The sequence below is a fragment of the Ascochyta rabiei genome, chromosome 3, assembly GCF_004011695.2.
Source record: "Ascochyta rabiei chromosome 3, complete sequence".
NCBI lineage: Eukaryota > Fungi > Ascomycota > Dothideomycetes > Pleosporales > Didymellaceae > Ascochyta > Ascochyta rabiei.
Genome location: NC_082407.1, coordinates 686,259 through 702,956, shown reverse-complemented (window position 1 = coordinate 702,956; position 16,698 = coordinate 686,259). Strand labels below are relative to the sequence as shown.

General features: G+C 53.5%; 5 protein-coding genes across 5 annotated transcripts, besides 3 other annotated features; 3 read left to right on the top strand and 2 right to left on the bottom strand.

The window, feature by feature from the left end:
- Positions 1-165: 165 nt before the first annotated feature.
- Positions 166-234: a tandem repeat.
- Positions 235-237: 3 nt separating this feature from the next.
- Positions 238-3,770, top strand: EKO05_0001880 (Alpha-mannosidase; the record flags this gene model as incomplete). Its single annotated transcript, XM_038942273.1, has 3 exons — positions 238-380; positions 530-2,300; positions 2,346-3,770. The coding sequence occupies 3 exons, from the start codon at positions 238-240 to the stop codon at positions 3,768-3,770; spliced, it is 3,339 nt and encodes a 1,112-aa protein (XP_038795346.1).
- Positions 396-432: a tandem repeat.
- Positions 785-829: a tandem repeat.
- A 285-nt stretch (positions 3,771-4,055) lies between the features above and the next one.
- Positions 4,056-5,399, bottom strand: EKO05_0001879 (uncharacterized protein; the record flags this gene model as incomplete). Its single annotated transcript, XM_038942195.1, has 4 exons — positions 4,056-4,533; positions 4,595-4,712; positions 4,806-5,178; positions 5,253-5,399. The coding sequence occupies 4 exons, from the start codon at positions 5,397-5,399 to the stop codon at positions 4,056-4,058; spliced, it is 1,116 nt and encodes a 371-aa protein (XP_038795345.1).
- A 1,967-nt stretch (positions 5,400-7,366) lies between these two features.
- On the top strand, positions 7,367-9,310 carry EKO05_0001878 (uncharacterized protein; the record flags this gene model as incomplete). Its single annotated transcript, XM_038942362.1, has 7 exons — positions 7,367-7,483; positions 7,534-7,661; positions 7,712-7,925; positions 7,977-8,226; positions 8,283-8,926; positions 8,982-9,100; positions 9,151-9,310. The coding sequence occupies 7 exons, from the start codon at positions 7,367-7,369 to the stop codon at positions 9,308-9,310; spliced, it is 1,632 nt and encodes a 543-aa protein (XP_038795344.1).
- Positions 9,311-9,987: 677 nt separating this feature from the next.
- On the top strand, positions 9,988-11,656 carry EKO05_0001877 (uncharacterized protein; the record flags this gene model as incomplete). Its single annotated transcript, XM_038942276.2, has 5 exons — positions 9,988-10,098; positions 10,149-10,417; positions 10,470-10,645; positions 10,700-11,370; positions 11,423-11,656. The coding sequence occupies 5 exons, from the start codon at positions 9,988-9,990 to the stop codon at positions 11,654-11,656; spliced, it is 1,461 nt and encodes a 486-aa protein (XP_038795343.2).
- A 1,682-nt stretch (positions 11,657-13,338) lies between these two features.
- On the bottom strand, positions 13,339-14,833 carry EKO05_0001876 (uncharacterized protein; the record flags this gene model as incomplete). The annotated part of the gene is made up of 4 exons (XM_059635790.1): positions 13,339-13,768; positions 13,819-14,494; positions 14,547-14,682; positions 14,729-14,833. 4 exons carry the CDS (start codon positions 14,831-14,833, stop codon positions 13,339-13,341), a joined length of 1,347 nt encoding a protein of 448 aa, XP_059491773.1.
- Between the last annotated feature and the right edge of the window lie 1,865 nt (positions 14,834-16,698).

Genomic DNA, 16,698 nt, shown 5'->3' with positions numbered 1-16,698 from the left:
ACTCACCTCTACACACTCACCTCTACACACTCACCTCTACACACTCACCTCTACACACTCACCTCTACACACTCACCTCTACACACTCACCTCTACACACTCACCTCTACACACTCACCTCTACACACTCACCTCTACACACTCACCTCTACACACTCACCTCTACACAGCCACCTAGCCTCAGCCACCTAGCCTCAGCTGCAGACACACGCTCAACAGCGTCCAACAGCCACAAGCATGGGCGGTGATTATTGTCGCCCGTCCGGAAGCTACCCGCAGCTGGCTGCTGGGCCCGTGGGCAAGCAGATTCACAGCATCTATCAGGGGAGACTGAGGCAGTTCATCAATGGCGGACAGTACAGAGAGCAGAGCTTGATTGGGTGCGTGCTGGCTGGGCTGCTGTGACGTGACGCTGATGCGGATGCTGATGCTCGCTTTGCGTCGTGGCTGCTCGCTTTTTTACGTCATGGCTGCTCGCTTTACGTCGTAGTTGCCCGCTTCACACTCGCGCACCGCTGACAGCTCGCAGCAAGCTCGACGAAGCCCGCGTCAAGGGCACCGACACGCAACATGTCAAACTCTCCGTCTACTCGCCGCCCGGCCAGGCCCGTCCGCTGTTCAAAGAAGCCACCTCCCACCCCTTCACGCCCACCAACGTCGGCGCCTCCTTTGGGCCTAGCTGGTCCACGCACTGGTTCAAGGTGAAGCTCACCGTCCCCAAGCACCTGCTGGAGAAGGAGCGCCTGGAGTTCCACTGGGACGCGGACAACGAAGGCCTCATCTGGACCGACGACGGACACACGGTCCACGGCCTGACGGGCGGCGGCGAGCGCGTCGAGTGGATTCTGCCCGACGCCTTCCGCGACGGCAAAGAGCACACCTTCTACATCGAGATGGCGTGCAACGGCATGTTCGGCAACGCCCCGGGCGACGACTCGATCCAGCCGCCAGATCCAAACCGCTACTACACCCTGCACACCGCCGACATTGTTGCCGTCAATCTGGAGGCGCGCGCGCTGTACTTTGATTTCTGGGAGATCGGCGATGCTGCGAGGGAGTTCTCCCAAGACTCGCTCGAGGCCCACGCCGCGCAGCAGGTCGCCAATCGCATCATCGACACCTTCATTGCCGGCGGCGGGAGCAACGACAGCATCAGCAACGCTCGCGACATCGCCCGCGCCTATCTGGGCGACGTCGACTCCCACCACATCTATGAGGGCGACAAGGACGCGCTCGTCACGGGCATTGGCTACTGCCACATCGACACCTGCTGGCTGTGGCCCTTTGCCGAGACGAAGCGCAAGGTCAACCGCTCGTGGTCCAGCCAGTGCGATCTCATCGACCGCTATCCCGAGCTACGCTTCTGCTGCTCGCAGGCACAGCAGTACAAGTGGCTGGAGCAGGACTACCCGTCTACCTTCGACCGCGTCAAAAAGAAGGTCAAGGAGGGCAGCTTCCAGCCGATTGGAGGCAGCTGGGTCGAGCACGACACCAACTTGCCTGGTGGCGAATCCCTCATCAGGCAGTTCCTCTACGGACAGCGCTACTTTGAGAGCAGGTTTGGCCAGCGATGCAAGACCTTCTGGCTTCCGGACACCTTCGGCTACTCGACCCAGCTTCCCCAGATATGTCGCATTTCAGGTATGACGAGGTTCCTGACCCAGAAGCTGAGCTGGAACAACATCAACAACTTCCCTCACACCACCTTCAACTGGGTCGCCCTCGACAACAGCCAGGTCATCTGCCACATGCCGCCGTCAGAGACATACACCGCCGAGGCCAACTTTGGCGACGTCAAGCGCAGCGTCACACAGCACAAGTCGCTCGACCAGGACCAGACGTCTCTGCTCGTCTTCGGCAAGGGCGACGGCGGCGGTGGGCCGACGTGGCAGCATCTCGAGAAGCTTCGTCGCTGCCGCGGCATCAGCGAGAAGACCAGCCTCCTCCCGCGCATCAAGCTGGGCGACTCGGCAGACGACTTCTTCGACAAGCTGGAGAAGAAAGTCGAAAACGGCACTGAGCTGGTTACCTGGTACGGCGAGCTGTATTTCGAGCTCCACCGCGGCACCTACACCACGCAGTCCAACAACAAGCGCAACAACAGGAAGAGCGAGATTCTGCTGAGGGATATCGAGTACCTTGCAACTCTGGCAACCATCAAGAACGGATTCGGGAAGAGCAGCGCCTACAAGTATCCGAAGAAGGACATCGATGACATGTGGGAGAGCGTGCTGCTCTGTCAGTTCCACGACTGCTTACCAGGGAGCTCGATCGAGATGTGTTATGATGACTCTGACAAGGTACGTCAACCCGCATTTGTGACGTGTCCATACTAATCGTCTTAGATCTATGCTCAAGTCTTCGCAACAGGCGAAAAGCTACTCTCCGAGGCCCTGTCCGAGCTAGGCTTTGATGATGAAAACACACTCACTGCCAACAGCAGGCTCTGCACGCTCAACACTCTCCCATGGAAGCGCAGCGAGATCGTCCGACTACCCAGCTCCCACCCTCACGAATACGGTCTTGCACATGGCGACGCTCTGAGCACCATGTCCATCCGGCCCCTGGCATCCGCGCACTCCGCGGCGACGGCGTCAATCGCAGAAACCCACCCGGGCGTGTTCGAACTGCGCAACTCGCAGTTCGTCGTCAAAGTCACAGACGGTGCTATCACTTCGCTCTACGACATCAATGCCGAACGGGAGCTGATACCCCAAGGCAAGAAGGCCGCGCAACTTGTCATCTACGACGACAAGCCTCTCTACTGGCAGGCCTGGGACGTTGAGGTGTACCATCTGAACTCCCGCCAAGAGCTCTCGCCTCAGAAAGTCTACATCACATCTTCCTCCACCGCAAAGGTCTCTCTGACCGTCGAGACGAAGATATCGGAGAAGTCATGGATCAAGACCACCCTCTCCTTACCAGCAGCCATCGGCGACTCACCTTCAGCGATTGAGATTGAAGCTGAGATCGAATGGCATGAGACGATGAAGTTCCTGAAGGTCGAATTCCCCGTCAACATCACCAACACCGAAGCCAGCTACGAAACGCAGTTTGGCATCGTCCGAAGACCAACACACTACAACACTTCCTGGGACATGGCCAAGTTCGAGGTCTGCGTGCACAAGTGGGCTGACCTGTCGGAAGCCACCTACGGCGTCAGTATCCTGAACGACTCCAAGTACGGCTTCGCCGTCGCAGGGAACGTGATGCGACTGAGCCTGCTGCGCGCACCCAAGGCACCCGACGCGCACGCGGATATGGGCCGCCACAGCACCAAATACGCCATCTTCCCGCACTCAGGCCCGCTCACACATGCCACGGTCCGCAAAGCCTTCGAATTCAACAATCCGCTCCGCGTCGTAGGCCACAAGCGGTCCACCGCCGCCGCCGACCTCGCAGGCCAGCGCGTCGAATCAGGCAAACCGGGCGTGCTCAGCGCGTTCAAGATCCTCGGCGCAGACAACCTCGTCCTCGACACGGTCAAGCGCGGCGAAGATGACGAGGACGTTTCGCGCGGCGAGTTGCCTGTACACAAGGGCCACTCGGTCATTGTGCGCGTCTATGACGCCATGGGCGGCCGGTCCAAGGCGGTGCTTAGCTGGGGCGACCTGAAAGTCAAGAAGGCGGTTAAGACGAACGCGCTGGAAGATGAGGAGGAGGATCTGACTGAGAGTTTGGTTAGTGCTGAGGCGACCGGCAGTGCGAAGGGAGTCAAGATTGAGATTCGTGCGTTCGAGGTTGCCACGTTCAAGTTGGTTTTGGAGTAGAGTAAGGCAGTACTTAGCTGGGGCGACTTGAAAGTCAAGGAGGATTTGAACACGCACTTAGTAAGTGTTGACGCGAAGGGGTAATAAGAAGAAGGGGGTTAGGAACGACTTTCGGACGTTTGAAGTGCGACGTTCAAGCTTATGCTGGGGTGGATGGAGACGCACACGCACTAGCAACGGCGTATTGGGAGACTTTAACAAAACAGAGCACACAACAGAGCAGTAACGAATTCACAAAGTCGAGGGGTATAACACAAGCTACTCAAACAACACGAGCCAAGCTCCCTAAGGCGATTTCTCCCTCCGCTCATCGTGACTAGCATCGTCACCACTCTCGCTATACGCAACCGTAACCTCATGCGTCTGCGTGATCCTTCCATCCTCCCTCACTTCCCTTAGTATACTACGGTCGCTCTCGTCATCCCCCTTGAGCTTCCCCACCTCCTTTCCATACACACTCGCATGCGCTTTGCAATCCGTCTTGGTGCCCATCACACTCCTCCTGCCTCCGCTCGCCCCAGACTGGTCGGCCAGCACGTACGACGATCCCGCTGCGTTCCCGGCACTTGGGTCCCCGCCGCTTGCGCCCCGGCTCGAGAGGTCTTTCATCATCAGCCGGATGAAGGGTATCGAGGCGGCGATGATGGTGATTGCCGATTCGGTGATGGCCCAGATCAACACGTCGCCGATGTTGTAGGTGAAATCTGCCCACGTGCCGATCAAGGGCAGGTAGGCTGTTTTTACTGCACACGCTATGCCCGCTCTAGTCATCTGGGTCAGCGTCTTATTCGGGGGAGAGTGTCGAAGAGGAGGGAGGGGCTTACAGGCAGCCCAGGCTCATTGCGAAGATGATGCTTAGTTTTTCGCGGCGCCGCATTTGCAGTCTGTGGATGATGAGCCAGGGGCATATGGCCAGGAGGAAGTCCATGAGGGATGAGTAAGCTGGTTTGTGTTATTCTCGCTCTTCTTCCCCCCCTTGTACTTGTCCCGCGATTTCGAATCCACAGGGAGGCGGTTTTGTTTTTTTTTGCTTACCACCAACGAAGATGCAGAAATAGATCACAATCCGATTGTCCCAGCACGTTCCCTCGCGCGCCGTGTCCCACAGCTTCTGCGGCGGGTCGCACTGCACCATGGTCAGGATGGCGCCGGCGTAGAAGGTGAGCTGGATCGTGATGATGATGAACCAAAGCAGCTTCCGCTGCCACGGTATGACAGTGAGACGCAGCAGCGTGACGCAGAAGGACGCTTTGCTCAGCGGCACGGAGATCATGCCGAAGATCTCGCCAATGTACATGTACATGACGCCTGTGGGTAGCTGAGATTTGTCCGCGATGTCGCTGAAGTGCTGCCCGATTCCGTAGCCGACCGACAGCTGCGAGAAGATGGTGTAGCACAGAGAGAGAACCTGCTGTCGTGTTAGGTTTCGGAGGGGGGGGGTTTCCTCTTTTGCTTTCTTGGGACGAGCAGTTGGAGCCGTACCCACGCCAAAACAAGCAGTGTGTCGTCCCAGCCGAACAGCTTCGAATACCGGACTTTGCAGTAGAACCGCAGCAGCATGAACGCCAGCGGGATGATGGTCAGCGACCACAACACCGCGATGATCTGGGGACCGTTGCTTTCTGCCATGTCATCTGGTGGCGGTGGATGTCGACAAGTGACAGGAGAGCAACGAACCCAGAAAGCCTGCGGAAAGACCAAGAAAGAGCGTTGTTCTTGATATATCAATGTACAGCGTTTCCAAACTTTGCATACATCCCAAAACGTCGCAGTCCTTTAACCATGCCGTCTGCATCGACGCAGTGGCACACATTTCCCTCCCCATGCTTTGGGAAGTGGCGCGCAGGGAGGAGCACATGTTACTACCATTGTCTGATTGGCTGCTACATTAGCTAGCCATTTCCCCAAATTGGCTGGCGACATCTGCTCGGTCGCGATTTCCTAGTACAGGTCCTCCCCGACGCGAGATGGCCTCATGTTTGCTGGGAGATCACCGTCTACTACGGTACCTAGGTAGCATAGGTAGTGTAGGTGGATCAAACCAGCGGCTTAACTGACCGAGAAGGCCTGTCCACCTCGAGGCAACTTATCTGACGCCTATCAGAGAGGTTTTGGGTGCTGACTGCACGCCTTGTGCGTGGCTGTTGAGCAACTAAGGATGCGGGGATTTTGCTCACCAGCCGCCGCCGAGCACACTATGCCACCGACGGGTCCTTAGCGCTCCTTCGCGTGGTGTAGGTGAGGCCGGGGTGTAGGTCGCCTGTCGCCAAACCGGAGGCTAGCGATTGGGTTACGGGAGAGCATGGTATGAGCCGCGGGCCGAGTGAGGCTGACCTAGGCCGTCATACTGTAGATCGATGGATCTGAAGCACACCAAGGAAGACATCTGGATGTCTGGCTCCGTCCACTGACCACTGGTTGCTCTTTGTTGCTCGTTCCAGATCAGAGACGCTCGTGACGGGTAATTGCATCACGATGGTGCTGCTCGAGCCGTCCGTTGTATCGACTATCATGAGTGGTGCAGGTGCGTTCAGGGGTTCGAATCGAGAGATGCAGCATCTCCCACGATTTATCCAAGCCAATAGCAACCGTCTTGGTTGCTGACTGTGAGTACCCGTACTGTCTGTCTTGTGCACAGCGGTGAAAGTCTCAATACGCTGGGCTTAATCACCCGCTACTGCGCGACCTACCCACTCTATGTAATTACGCCTGTAGCCAGAGCATACCGGAGTCTGAGGCTTGGATAAGCAAAGACATCAGCAAGACTTGGTAGGTTGGAAAAGCGACTGGATCTTGGTTATGCTTGACATTCGCCAAGTTCAGCTTTTGCCATTGATGGAAGAGAAGTTTTCTTTACGTTATGGACCTCGTTTTCGGCGGTGTTTCTGGTAGTGAAGACGTGTGTCCCGCAGGCAGTCGATACATACTTGTAAATGTCTTCACCTCTCTCCACCTCATCATTGGTGCGAAATTCGATCTGTCGACTGCAGATCACGCAGAGGGTGCCAGAAGACGGGCCGAAACATACGCGAGCGGTGCCATGGTAGGAAGAGATCCTTGGTGTTGCTAATCCCTGTCAACAGCGAGTGGCCTGAGATGGACATTGCAACACTGCAGGGAGGAGTATCAAGGACCCGGCTGGGGTGCAAGCGAAGAAGCTGAATGTCCGTGTCCGGCTGTGGCGACCAATCGCGGCACTTCCAGCCGCAAAGGGTCCCCCGCCCGTCTCTAGGCAGGACGTCAACCCCACGCGCACTCGCGTACTCTTGCGGCACAGCAACCGCCTAAGCTGGTTTCTTATTTCTTTTTTTGCGCGCGATTTGTGTCCGGCGTTGTGACATGTGGATACAGCATCCTTCTGCGGAATTGCTCTGCAGCCAGCACGTTCTATGCAAGGAAGTGCTGGACCCTAGTTATGAACGTGCAGCTCTTCGTACAGTCACAGGCAAAATGGAGCCGAGGCCTGCCGTTGGCAAATTAGCAGCAGCGTGTTGTAGCGTGTGCACACGTCGATTGCAGTGTCAAAGACGCTCGAGCGTACATTCTACACTCTAAGACTGACTGCGGACACCAGATGCTACAAGCAAGCTGGCAACATGACATTCGATCTTTCAACGTTGAATCTCCATTCATGGCCGTTCTATCTGCTCTGCGCGGCCGTCTGGGCGGTGGTCATTGATTATGCACGGATGCTATACATCAGGAAGAAGATGGTACACTCGGTTGCAAAACAAGTTCAATAACAGCGCTGATGCAAACACAGCCGCCAGGACCCTTTCCGTGGCCCATTGTCGGAAACACCTTCAGTCTGCCGGACGTCAAGCCGTGGTATCTGATGGAGCAGATATCGAAGCAATATGACTCTCCAGTAATCACCTTTTGGATTGGAAGGTCAGAACCCTTTCTCCAAAAGTAACGAAACTGTCGTTGAAAGTGATCAGGAGACCTACGGTTTGGATTAATGATGCTTGGGCTGCTAATGAGATTCTGGTCAAACGAGCGGGCATCTATTGCTCGCGTCCAAAGATGCTCATATTTGCCGAACTAGGTGCAGGCCAGTGGAACATGTTGAATATGTACACAGTCACTAAACAGCAGCGGGAGCGATTTCGAGATCACCGTAAGCTGACACACCTTGGTGTTGGTGTGCAACAGGTATCTTATTGTTCTAATTTTCATTGATGGGTGAGCTCTAACGATCAACAGGTACAACGCTACCGGAATCTGCAAGACGACGAGAGTAAAGTTGCAACTTGCGATCTTTTGACTTCACCGGAGAACTACGTTGCTCACTTTGAGCGATACGCCACAAGTGTCGTGTCGATCATAGGTTTTGGTAGACGTGTGGCAGATGTCGCTGATCCGCTCATCACTGAAGTTATCGATATCATGCACAGAGCTGCGGAAATGGCTGTTCCTGCGAAGGATTTCCCTCGCCTCATGGAAACAGCGCCTTGTAAGTTCTTTCCAGCACCATGGCGGTAAAAACGCCAGTTAACACAGTGGAAACAGGGCTTGCAAGATTCCCCAATTGGATGGCTCCGTGGAAGCACGGGTTGGGCCAAGCTGCGACACCAAAGCACACTGATGTCGACTTCTTCTACGCTCTTGCCAAAGAAGGAAATGAACGTGAGCAAGACAACTATTCAAAGTTGCTGTTTCGTGAAGCGCCAAGTTATAACCTACATCCCCTTGAGCTTTCGGGTTTGGCCGCAAATCTTCTGGGAGCCGGCGCGGACACGTCTGCAAGTACACTGATAACTGCAGTTCTTGCCATGCGAGCTTTCCCAGAAACTATGCTCTCAGCTTGGGAAGAACTGGACCGTGTGGTGGGTACATCGCGTAGTCCTGGGCTCGATGATGATCTCCCGTACATGCGTGCCTTTGTCAAAGAGGTACTGCGTTGGCGCTCAGTTGCCATCATAGGCGGTATGCCTCACGCACCGACACAAGATGACTACTGGAACGGCTTCTTGATTCCCCAAGGTTGTTGGGTTCAGGGCAACGTTTGGGCCATTCACCACAACGATAGAGATTTTCCTGAGCCGGATCGTTTCAATCCTCAGCGCTATCTAGATAGCCCTGATTCGCGGCCTTTTCCGGGTGAGAAAGGTTACATGACATTTGGCTGGGGTAGAAGGTCATGTGCTGGGCAGGTAAGTGTTTTGAAATTGTCACAGTTATCATTTGACGATCTGACGATGCTCCCAGTTCCTTGCAGAGCAGGGCACGTATCTGAGCATCTGCCGGTTGGTATGGGCTTTCAGGATTGAGCCTGCTATGGACAAAGCGACTGGTCAAGAAATTCCGGTTGATATCTTCGACTACTCGTGTGTATCCTTTTCTGCAAAAGATTCGATAGAGCTAACTATTCGCTCAGCAACGGGTCCAACTGGCGACCAAATCCGTTCAAAGTGGCGTTTGTGCCGCGGGATGCTCGTATCAAGGATACAGTGGTTCGAGAAGGAGAGCAGGCCTTGAAAGACCTAGGGAAATATAACGGAGAGACCGAGTTCAGGTTCAGTACATACTACGCATAGATCATGGATTCATTCACTGGAGCCCGGCAACGGCCCAGCTTTCTGTGACCCGCAAGATAACGATATTGTGTCTAAGATTTGCCCATTGGCCATGGAATTCAGCCTGACCCGTTTTTATCTCCGATGTAACATGCGGTATTGCATGCTGAGTGCAACCCTGTGTACCTGCACTGCAGGGGTATCTGCCGTCCTAGCGCACGTGCCCTAGCTTCCTGAGGTGGTAAGCCAATTGTTGCGTTTATCCGTGAACCATCATCGAACCTCTCCCGATTAGTGGAGTGTTGCATAAGCGAACGACATCTCCGTGCCGACATGATCCTTCGGAGCGCTACTGTTTGGACTACAAGTGCACCGCATTGCCACCACCCGGGGGGCACTAGTGCATTCCACGCTGAGGTTCTGCAACAGTTCCAAATCTCCCGCAGTCCAGCCATGGGGCCTTTTCCTCCGAGACCTGCTAGTCTACGGCGCAGTACAATTCTTGTGGACCTCCAGGGTCACGGTACGCCTCGTGAAAATTCCGGTGCTACTTCAACCCGACCACGTTCCTTCCTTCTCTCGAACCCAACACCAACGGCGAACCCTTCCTACGGCTAAACATGGTGTCACTCAAAGAAACATCGCTCTGGGCGAATCGAAAATGTCTTGCAATGTGTGCTATTGTCTCGTTTGCAAATATGCAATATGGAATTGACACGGCTGCCGTTGGTGGACTTCAAGCTATGCCGGGCTTCTTGATGGTCTTTGGTTTTGAGGACCCCACCAGCCCTTTCGGCTATGGAATTGATGTGAGTGACCAATGTGTCTCGTATGCATAACATGCTTATCAAAACACCAGTCGACCGTGCAGCAGCTCATGACCTCTTTGATGAACCTGGGTAGTTTTATCTCTGCTATCTCAGCTGGCTACTTCTCAGGATTTTTCGGAAGGAAAACCGGCCTTTGGCTTGCTTGTGCTCTAAACGCTGTCGCAGTAGCGGTTCAGCTAGGATCGACGTCTACCAGCGCCCTTTACGTCGGACGTCTGATCCTTGGTCTTGCGAATGGTTATCTCACCACATTCTCGACTGTGTATGCCACTGAAGCTGCTCCTGCTCATCTAAGAGGGTAAGACTGGACTCTTTTTGACAGTTTTCTTTACAGCTGACAAGCTGGATAGTGTGCTTGTCGCCCTCTTCGCTTACTACGTCAACTTCGGCTCCATTATCGGCTCGCTGATCGACAACTACACTAAGCACTACTTGGACAAGCGGAGTTATCGCATTCCGCTTGCTTGCCTCTACATTGTACCTACGCTGCTTACAATCGGTCTTTTCTTTGTACCCGAAAGTCCTCGTATGAGAAACTCTACCCCTCAGCCGTCCCTCCAAATTGACTAACAGTCTATAGGCTGGTTGCTGCATCGTGGGCAGAATGAGAAGGCTCGTGAGTCACTGATGAGGCTGCGACAAGATCATGGCGAGGAGCTCGAACTCGAATGGTCCGAGATGCTCCGTGGGGTGGAGGAAGAGCAACGTATCGCCAAGTCAACACCCTTCATGGACATGTTCCGCGGCAACGACCTTCGCCGAACGCTGCTGTCTTACGGTATGATGGCGTCTCAGACAGCATCGGGTGTCTGGTTCTTCATCGGGTACCAGACCTATTTCTTCAGCATTGCTGGAATCACCAACGCTTTCGAGTACTCCATCATGAATGCTTGCATCGGTTGGATTGGTGTTCATTGCGGTATCTACGCCATGAAGCGCTGGGTCGGCCGACGATCTCTCATCATCTTTGGCGCTCTAACCTGCGGTTTCTGTGAGCTCGCTTGCGGTATCGCTGCGAGTGTCAGCCCCAACTCAATCGTTACCGGTAACGTACTAGTGGCATTCACAGCACTCTTCATGTTTTTCTACGATGCGTGTGTGGGTGTTGCTGCATACCCGCTCGCCAACGAACTCGTAAGCTCGCGACTCCGTGCTTGGACGGTAGGAAGCGGTAACGCTCTGGGCTACTTCCTTGCTTGGTTGGTGGGCTTCTGCTCACCATACTTCATCAACCCTCAGGATCTCAACTGGGTAAGTCAAACCCTTTCATCAATACGTTTCTGAGTCTGACAACAATATCTAGGGACCAAAGTACACCTACGTCTGGGCAGCATCCAACTTCCTATGCGTCATCTTCTTCTACTTCTGCATCCCAGAGCCAAAGGGTCGATCCCTCGAGGAGTTGGATGAGATTTTTGAGGCTAAGATCTCAGCGCGCAAATTCCCCCAGTACCAGTGCCGGATCGTCGAGGATGCCAGGCAAGACGTATACGCGAACCGCGAAGAGCAAATCACCAAGCAGGAGACAGAGGCTTAGATTGATGGACCTGAGAATACCAATAGAGAGGTCATTTTATTCGCCGCTTGCTATGAACTAGATCAAACGCTATAACTCATTACTACTAATTTATCACTGTTGCGCATTACTCTCTTGTCCTTGTGCACTGGGCTTTCTCCGACAGACCAAAGTCGATGTACGCTATATTGTGCTACTTATCGTACTCTAAGAGCATCAGTAAACTACAAATTAGGGGGTAGTAGCAACGCAGAACTTAGGTCAGGGGTGGAGAAGCTACCACATCGCAGGGGGAGGCATGCTTTATCACTTGCGTCATCTAACCACTCCTCCGATGCCAATCCGCTTATCTACCCTGACTACCTCCGCTCCGTCCTTGCGGCTACTCTCCTATCCAAATCATACGTATATCGGCATGTATTAGCTGGGATCTCTAATGTGTAGAACAAACTTTTCATTTGCCGACACTCGGGTCGTCTCCCCTCCTATAGCCATCGACTCGAGACGATATCATCGCCTGGATCCAATCAGATCTGCCCATTCTTACTTGTCTTGAAGTAACTCTGATCCGCTAGAGTGTAGGTGTAGACAAGTAGGGACAAGGACAAGCAGAACGGCGGTGAAGACGAGAGACTAAATAGATGACGCGTAAAATGATAGGAGACAGCCCAGCCACTTATGAGCACTCCTCTCACCAACTCGGCTGATCGATATGAACTGTCGACATTTGGTGTGTTGTACGTCATGTCTTATTGTAGGTTGCATTGAGTAGTGGTGGCCGATCAATTGAGTACTCGATCCATCGTGTATCGAGAATTGGCTTGGGTGGAGTCTCAGTCTTACTTTCATGCGCCAGTTACAACCCGTGTGTAAAGAGCTCTGTTGGAAGTCTGTTACGCTCTTCAGCGAGAAATCTATTGATGATGCTTTTACGCGCTGTGCGAATCTCATTCTTTGTTTGCGCGAATCAAAGAGCGAGGATGCGTGCATTTCATTGTGCGATTCTAGTGGATTCTCGTAGGCACTGCAGTTGATGACGAGTTTTGAACCTTCTCAATGTATGGAGTGCTATGTAGTGCGCGAAAGCAGTACTCGATTCCCTCTTCTTAAGAACATGGATTTGATTCTCACGTTGTGCAGTTATCTATCCTCTCCACATCAGTATCTAGACACCTCGAGCTAACAATTTCCACACCGAAGAAAATCATGGTCGGTGTATGGTCTGGCTGAATGGGAGCCGCATCACTTGGAATGAGCTGATGCCCAGTTTTTACCTATCGGCGCCGTCGGTTGCAAGCTTGGCCAAGAGCCTACTATCCGTAACATTGGAGAGTCGTTGTGTGTTACGGTGTCTGCGCATCTCGTCTTAGTCACATCTGCAGTCTCGTTCCAAGGATTTATGCATAGTGCGGCACTGCTTCCCTCCGCTAACACGCGTGGCTGCCGCAGCCGTGCATAGTTCCTTTCTTCGAACGAAAAATAATCATTGTGTTATTTCAAGGACAGGGTCCTCGTGAGAATTTGGAGCTTGGCAGGCCGTTGTCGGGTCTTGGAGGCGGGTTTTCGAGTTGAATGGGAATTTTTGGAAAAGGAGTCTTGCGAATTGTCAAAACCACGTCGTCGAAACCGATGGATCAAAACGAATGGTGGGGCTGAGTGAAACAAGTCCGGTGAATTACTCAAGATGGGTTGAGATCGTAAAGCTACAAGCTCACTTCGCTCGCATTACTACTCCTCGGCTTCGGACTTTGTTTTCCAAACTCATCCATACGCATCAGCTCCACCTCATCATTATCCGCGTGCTGGACCTCGAAGGTTTTGGTGTAGGTGATCTCGTTTACACCCTTTCCGCTCATTTGTCCCATCTTGCTCCCTCCAGTACCCATACCCTGACCACGACTTCCATAGCCGTACTTTGCATGGTGTGCTTGACTGGAGACCTTCGTGGTGCCTGTGATTTTGGGGAAGATCTTCATAAGCATTACGCGGAGCGTAGGGAGGCAGGCGCAGATGATGCCTACGTTGACTTCTATGTTGGACCAATTGATTACTTGGACTTCGTCCCACGTTGGGTTTGAAGAGGCGGCGAAGGTCACCAGGGACTGCAGACGGAGACAAGATACGACCGTGACGCTGGAGAGTGTTAGTTGGAGACGGTTATCGGGTGTTGACAGGAGGCTTACAACGTGCCGACGAGGAACATGATGGCCACGCTGATCTTCTTGCGCCATGATAGCTGCAGCCTGAAAACCTCGTATAGAGGAAGGACCAACATCCAGACGTCAAGCACAATGCTGATGATCGCGTTGCTCCACGCAAGCGCGTTGTCATTGATGCATTTGCCATCGTGTTCCAGGTCCCAGTTATCCCAATAGTGGTTGATTGGTCGGCATTGGAAGATAGCAACGATGACAAAGGCAAGCCCATATAGTATGGTGAAGGCAACGGTGCCCTTGAGGAGGTTCCTGACAATTGTCCTTGGAAAGATTTTCAGAAAGAAGAACAGAAGTGTGAGCTTTAAGAGGGTCACTTGGAAGAAGTAAAGGATCTCCAGAACGTACATCCAGCGTACGAAAGCAGTTATTTGGTCGAATGGCACGGTCCAGATATCTCGGCCGAGTCCGTCTGGTATAGAGCCACGATCGATGAGAACCACACTGGGTACACCCGCCAATAGTGTCAGGAAGATTGTGTAGTCGTCCCATCCTAGTTCGGCCATGGAGTATACCGCTTTGTAGACGATTCGTGTCACGCCGCAGGCGACACTCACAACTGAAAGGACGATGTTGGCGACTCGGGAAGTCTCGCTCTTGTTTCGTACTGGTGCGTGGCATGTCGTCGAAGTGACGTTCTTCGTGGCTGAGATTGGGTCAGATAATGCTTCTACTGTACAGAAGTATCCAGTACATACTCAGGCTCTCCCTGAGTGTACAGCTCAATAGCAGGCATGATTCTACGCTGCTCTGCAACGGCGCGTTCGTACATATACAGGTCGCGTTCGTCGCTGCACATGGCGACTGTTGTATCGCAGCTCCCAAACATTTTTGCTACTTGTCGTCAGATGCTGTAGCCTTCGCAGAAAACTATACTTACTGCACATGGAGAGAGCTGGGCGACGGCCTCCGCTAGTCCAGAAGATTGTGCGAGTCCAAGAGAGATACAGGCCAGAAACGAAAGCAAAAATTGCAAAGACCTCATGATCGCTTGTGGTCACACATACACCTCCAGTGGCCCACGATGCTGGGCATGCAAGCAACGGGATCTGGGGGTTGGGGAGTCGCAGCAGAATGGGAAGCCCACACTGGAGTAAGTATATCCGTCGAATCTCCCCCTGGGCGTTGGGAGTCAGAGACGTCAGACAGGGAGCTGGTGACGGGAAGCTAAACGTTCAAGGGGCATCGCTCTCATTTGAAGCTCGAGGTCTCGACCTAGAGTTACACGCCCCAGGAGCGCGAGGGAAGCCACCGGGAAGGCGTCAGTCTTGAGCGGGAAAAGTGGGTCGAGGCTAGGAGTAGTGCTCCGTTATAAGAGGATGATGCTGGAAGTGTACCGGCTTTCGGAACATTGCACAGAGATGATCTCACACGTACGCATTCGATGTCTCGAATCAATGAGCCCAGCGGCGTTTCTAGGCAGTATCACAGAAGTACAGCGATCACAGCTGGTCCTCATTCATCTTGCCTACACGAAACGACCCATCACAGGGCGAGATGGCGTGCATGAAGGCTTGTCGCTAACGATGGAGAGATCCTCCTTTCTGGAAGGCGAATGTTCCTCCAGCAGCAACGGGCGTATGGTCCGTTAGATGCAGGGACCAGAAGTCGCGTGTGCTTCGTGCCGCGGTAGCTCTGGCGACCATAATTTCCTACGCATGATCACGACAAACTTTGTTCTTCTTGGTTCGGTGGTAAACTGTGAACTAAGAAGCTTTTGTGGCCGGCTGGGGCCGCTGGGCGTCAATTTCCCCATGGGCGTGCACGATGCGCCCAACACGTGCTCACGCTTGGCGCACAGAGATTTTGTTCCCCTTCCAATCCACCATCCACCGTGCAACCCATGCCGATTGCACACCGGATCGCCATCGATGTCATCGTGGAGCGATGCACTGAAAAGATCACAATTCGTCAGCCCCCCAGTCAACACCTGTCGATCACGTAGGCAAGCTTACATGCATGATGCCAGTAGTGCGGACAGTTGCTATCCGATATACCTACACATGAGTGGTGCGTCAATGTTTCTTGACTCGCTGGCTTGTAACAACTAGTGATTACCGCATGGATAGGCCTCCCGTTTCTCCGCTGTCATACGTGCGTTCGTTCATTTCCTGACTCTGCTGTTGTTGGGAAACCGGCGGGCTCACTTCGGTTCGGCCTCATAGCCCCGACAGGTATATAGAGAGAGAGGGTTGCAAAGCTGGGAGCGACTGTCCCTACAGTCGCCTCCCAAATTGCTTGGTCAACTATCATAGGCGGCCAATCAACCGTTGAGACGCTACCAGACAGCCCGTGCACCTCGAACAGCACTGAGGGGCTACTATGTATAGAATTGCTCCAGATTGGTGTAAGCCACATCTCGTATTGTCTTCCTTTGCAATATCGTCACGGAGAGTCTGCTCCGCCATTTGTCCTTCGAGGTAATGAATTGAATACGTGAACTCTATCACGTATTACGACCGGGGCTGAAACATGGGCCTAATGGCATCAGCCCTATAATGGGTTACTCGAAACATACCCCAGCCTGTCGGGTCCGGGACTCGCCGTAACTTTCGTTGACAGCCCTCGCGATCTCGTAGCGTCTTGCAGCGCCCAGCGCCTTTTTTTTTCAACGTGCGATACAAAGCCATTGGCAGTGTTTCCAAGCATGTGATTTGGCCACCTGGCGCACGAAGAAGCTGGAAGCTGTCTCCATGGATCGGCGTACTAGAAACTGCCGACGCGTACCAACGCTAAAATTCAGACAGCCGGACCGAAGCAAACGCAAAAACGAGGACAAGAAGGCTGCGAAAGCTTGTACTGCGTAGGTAGCTGAGTGGCGCATGTAGACAATGTCCGCCTGATATCATC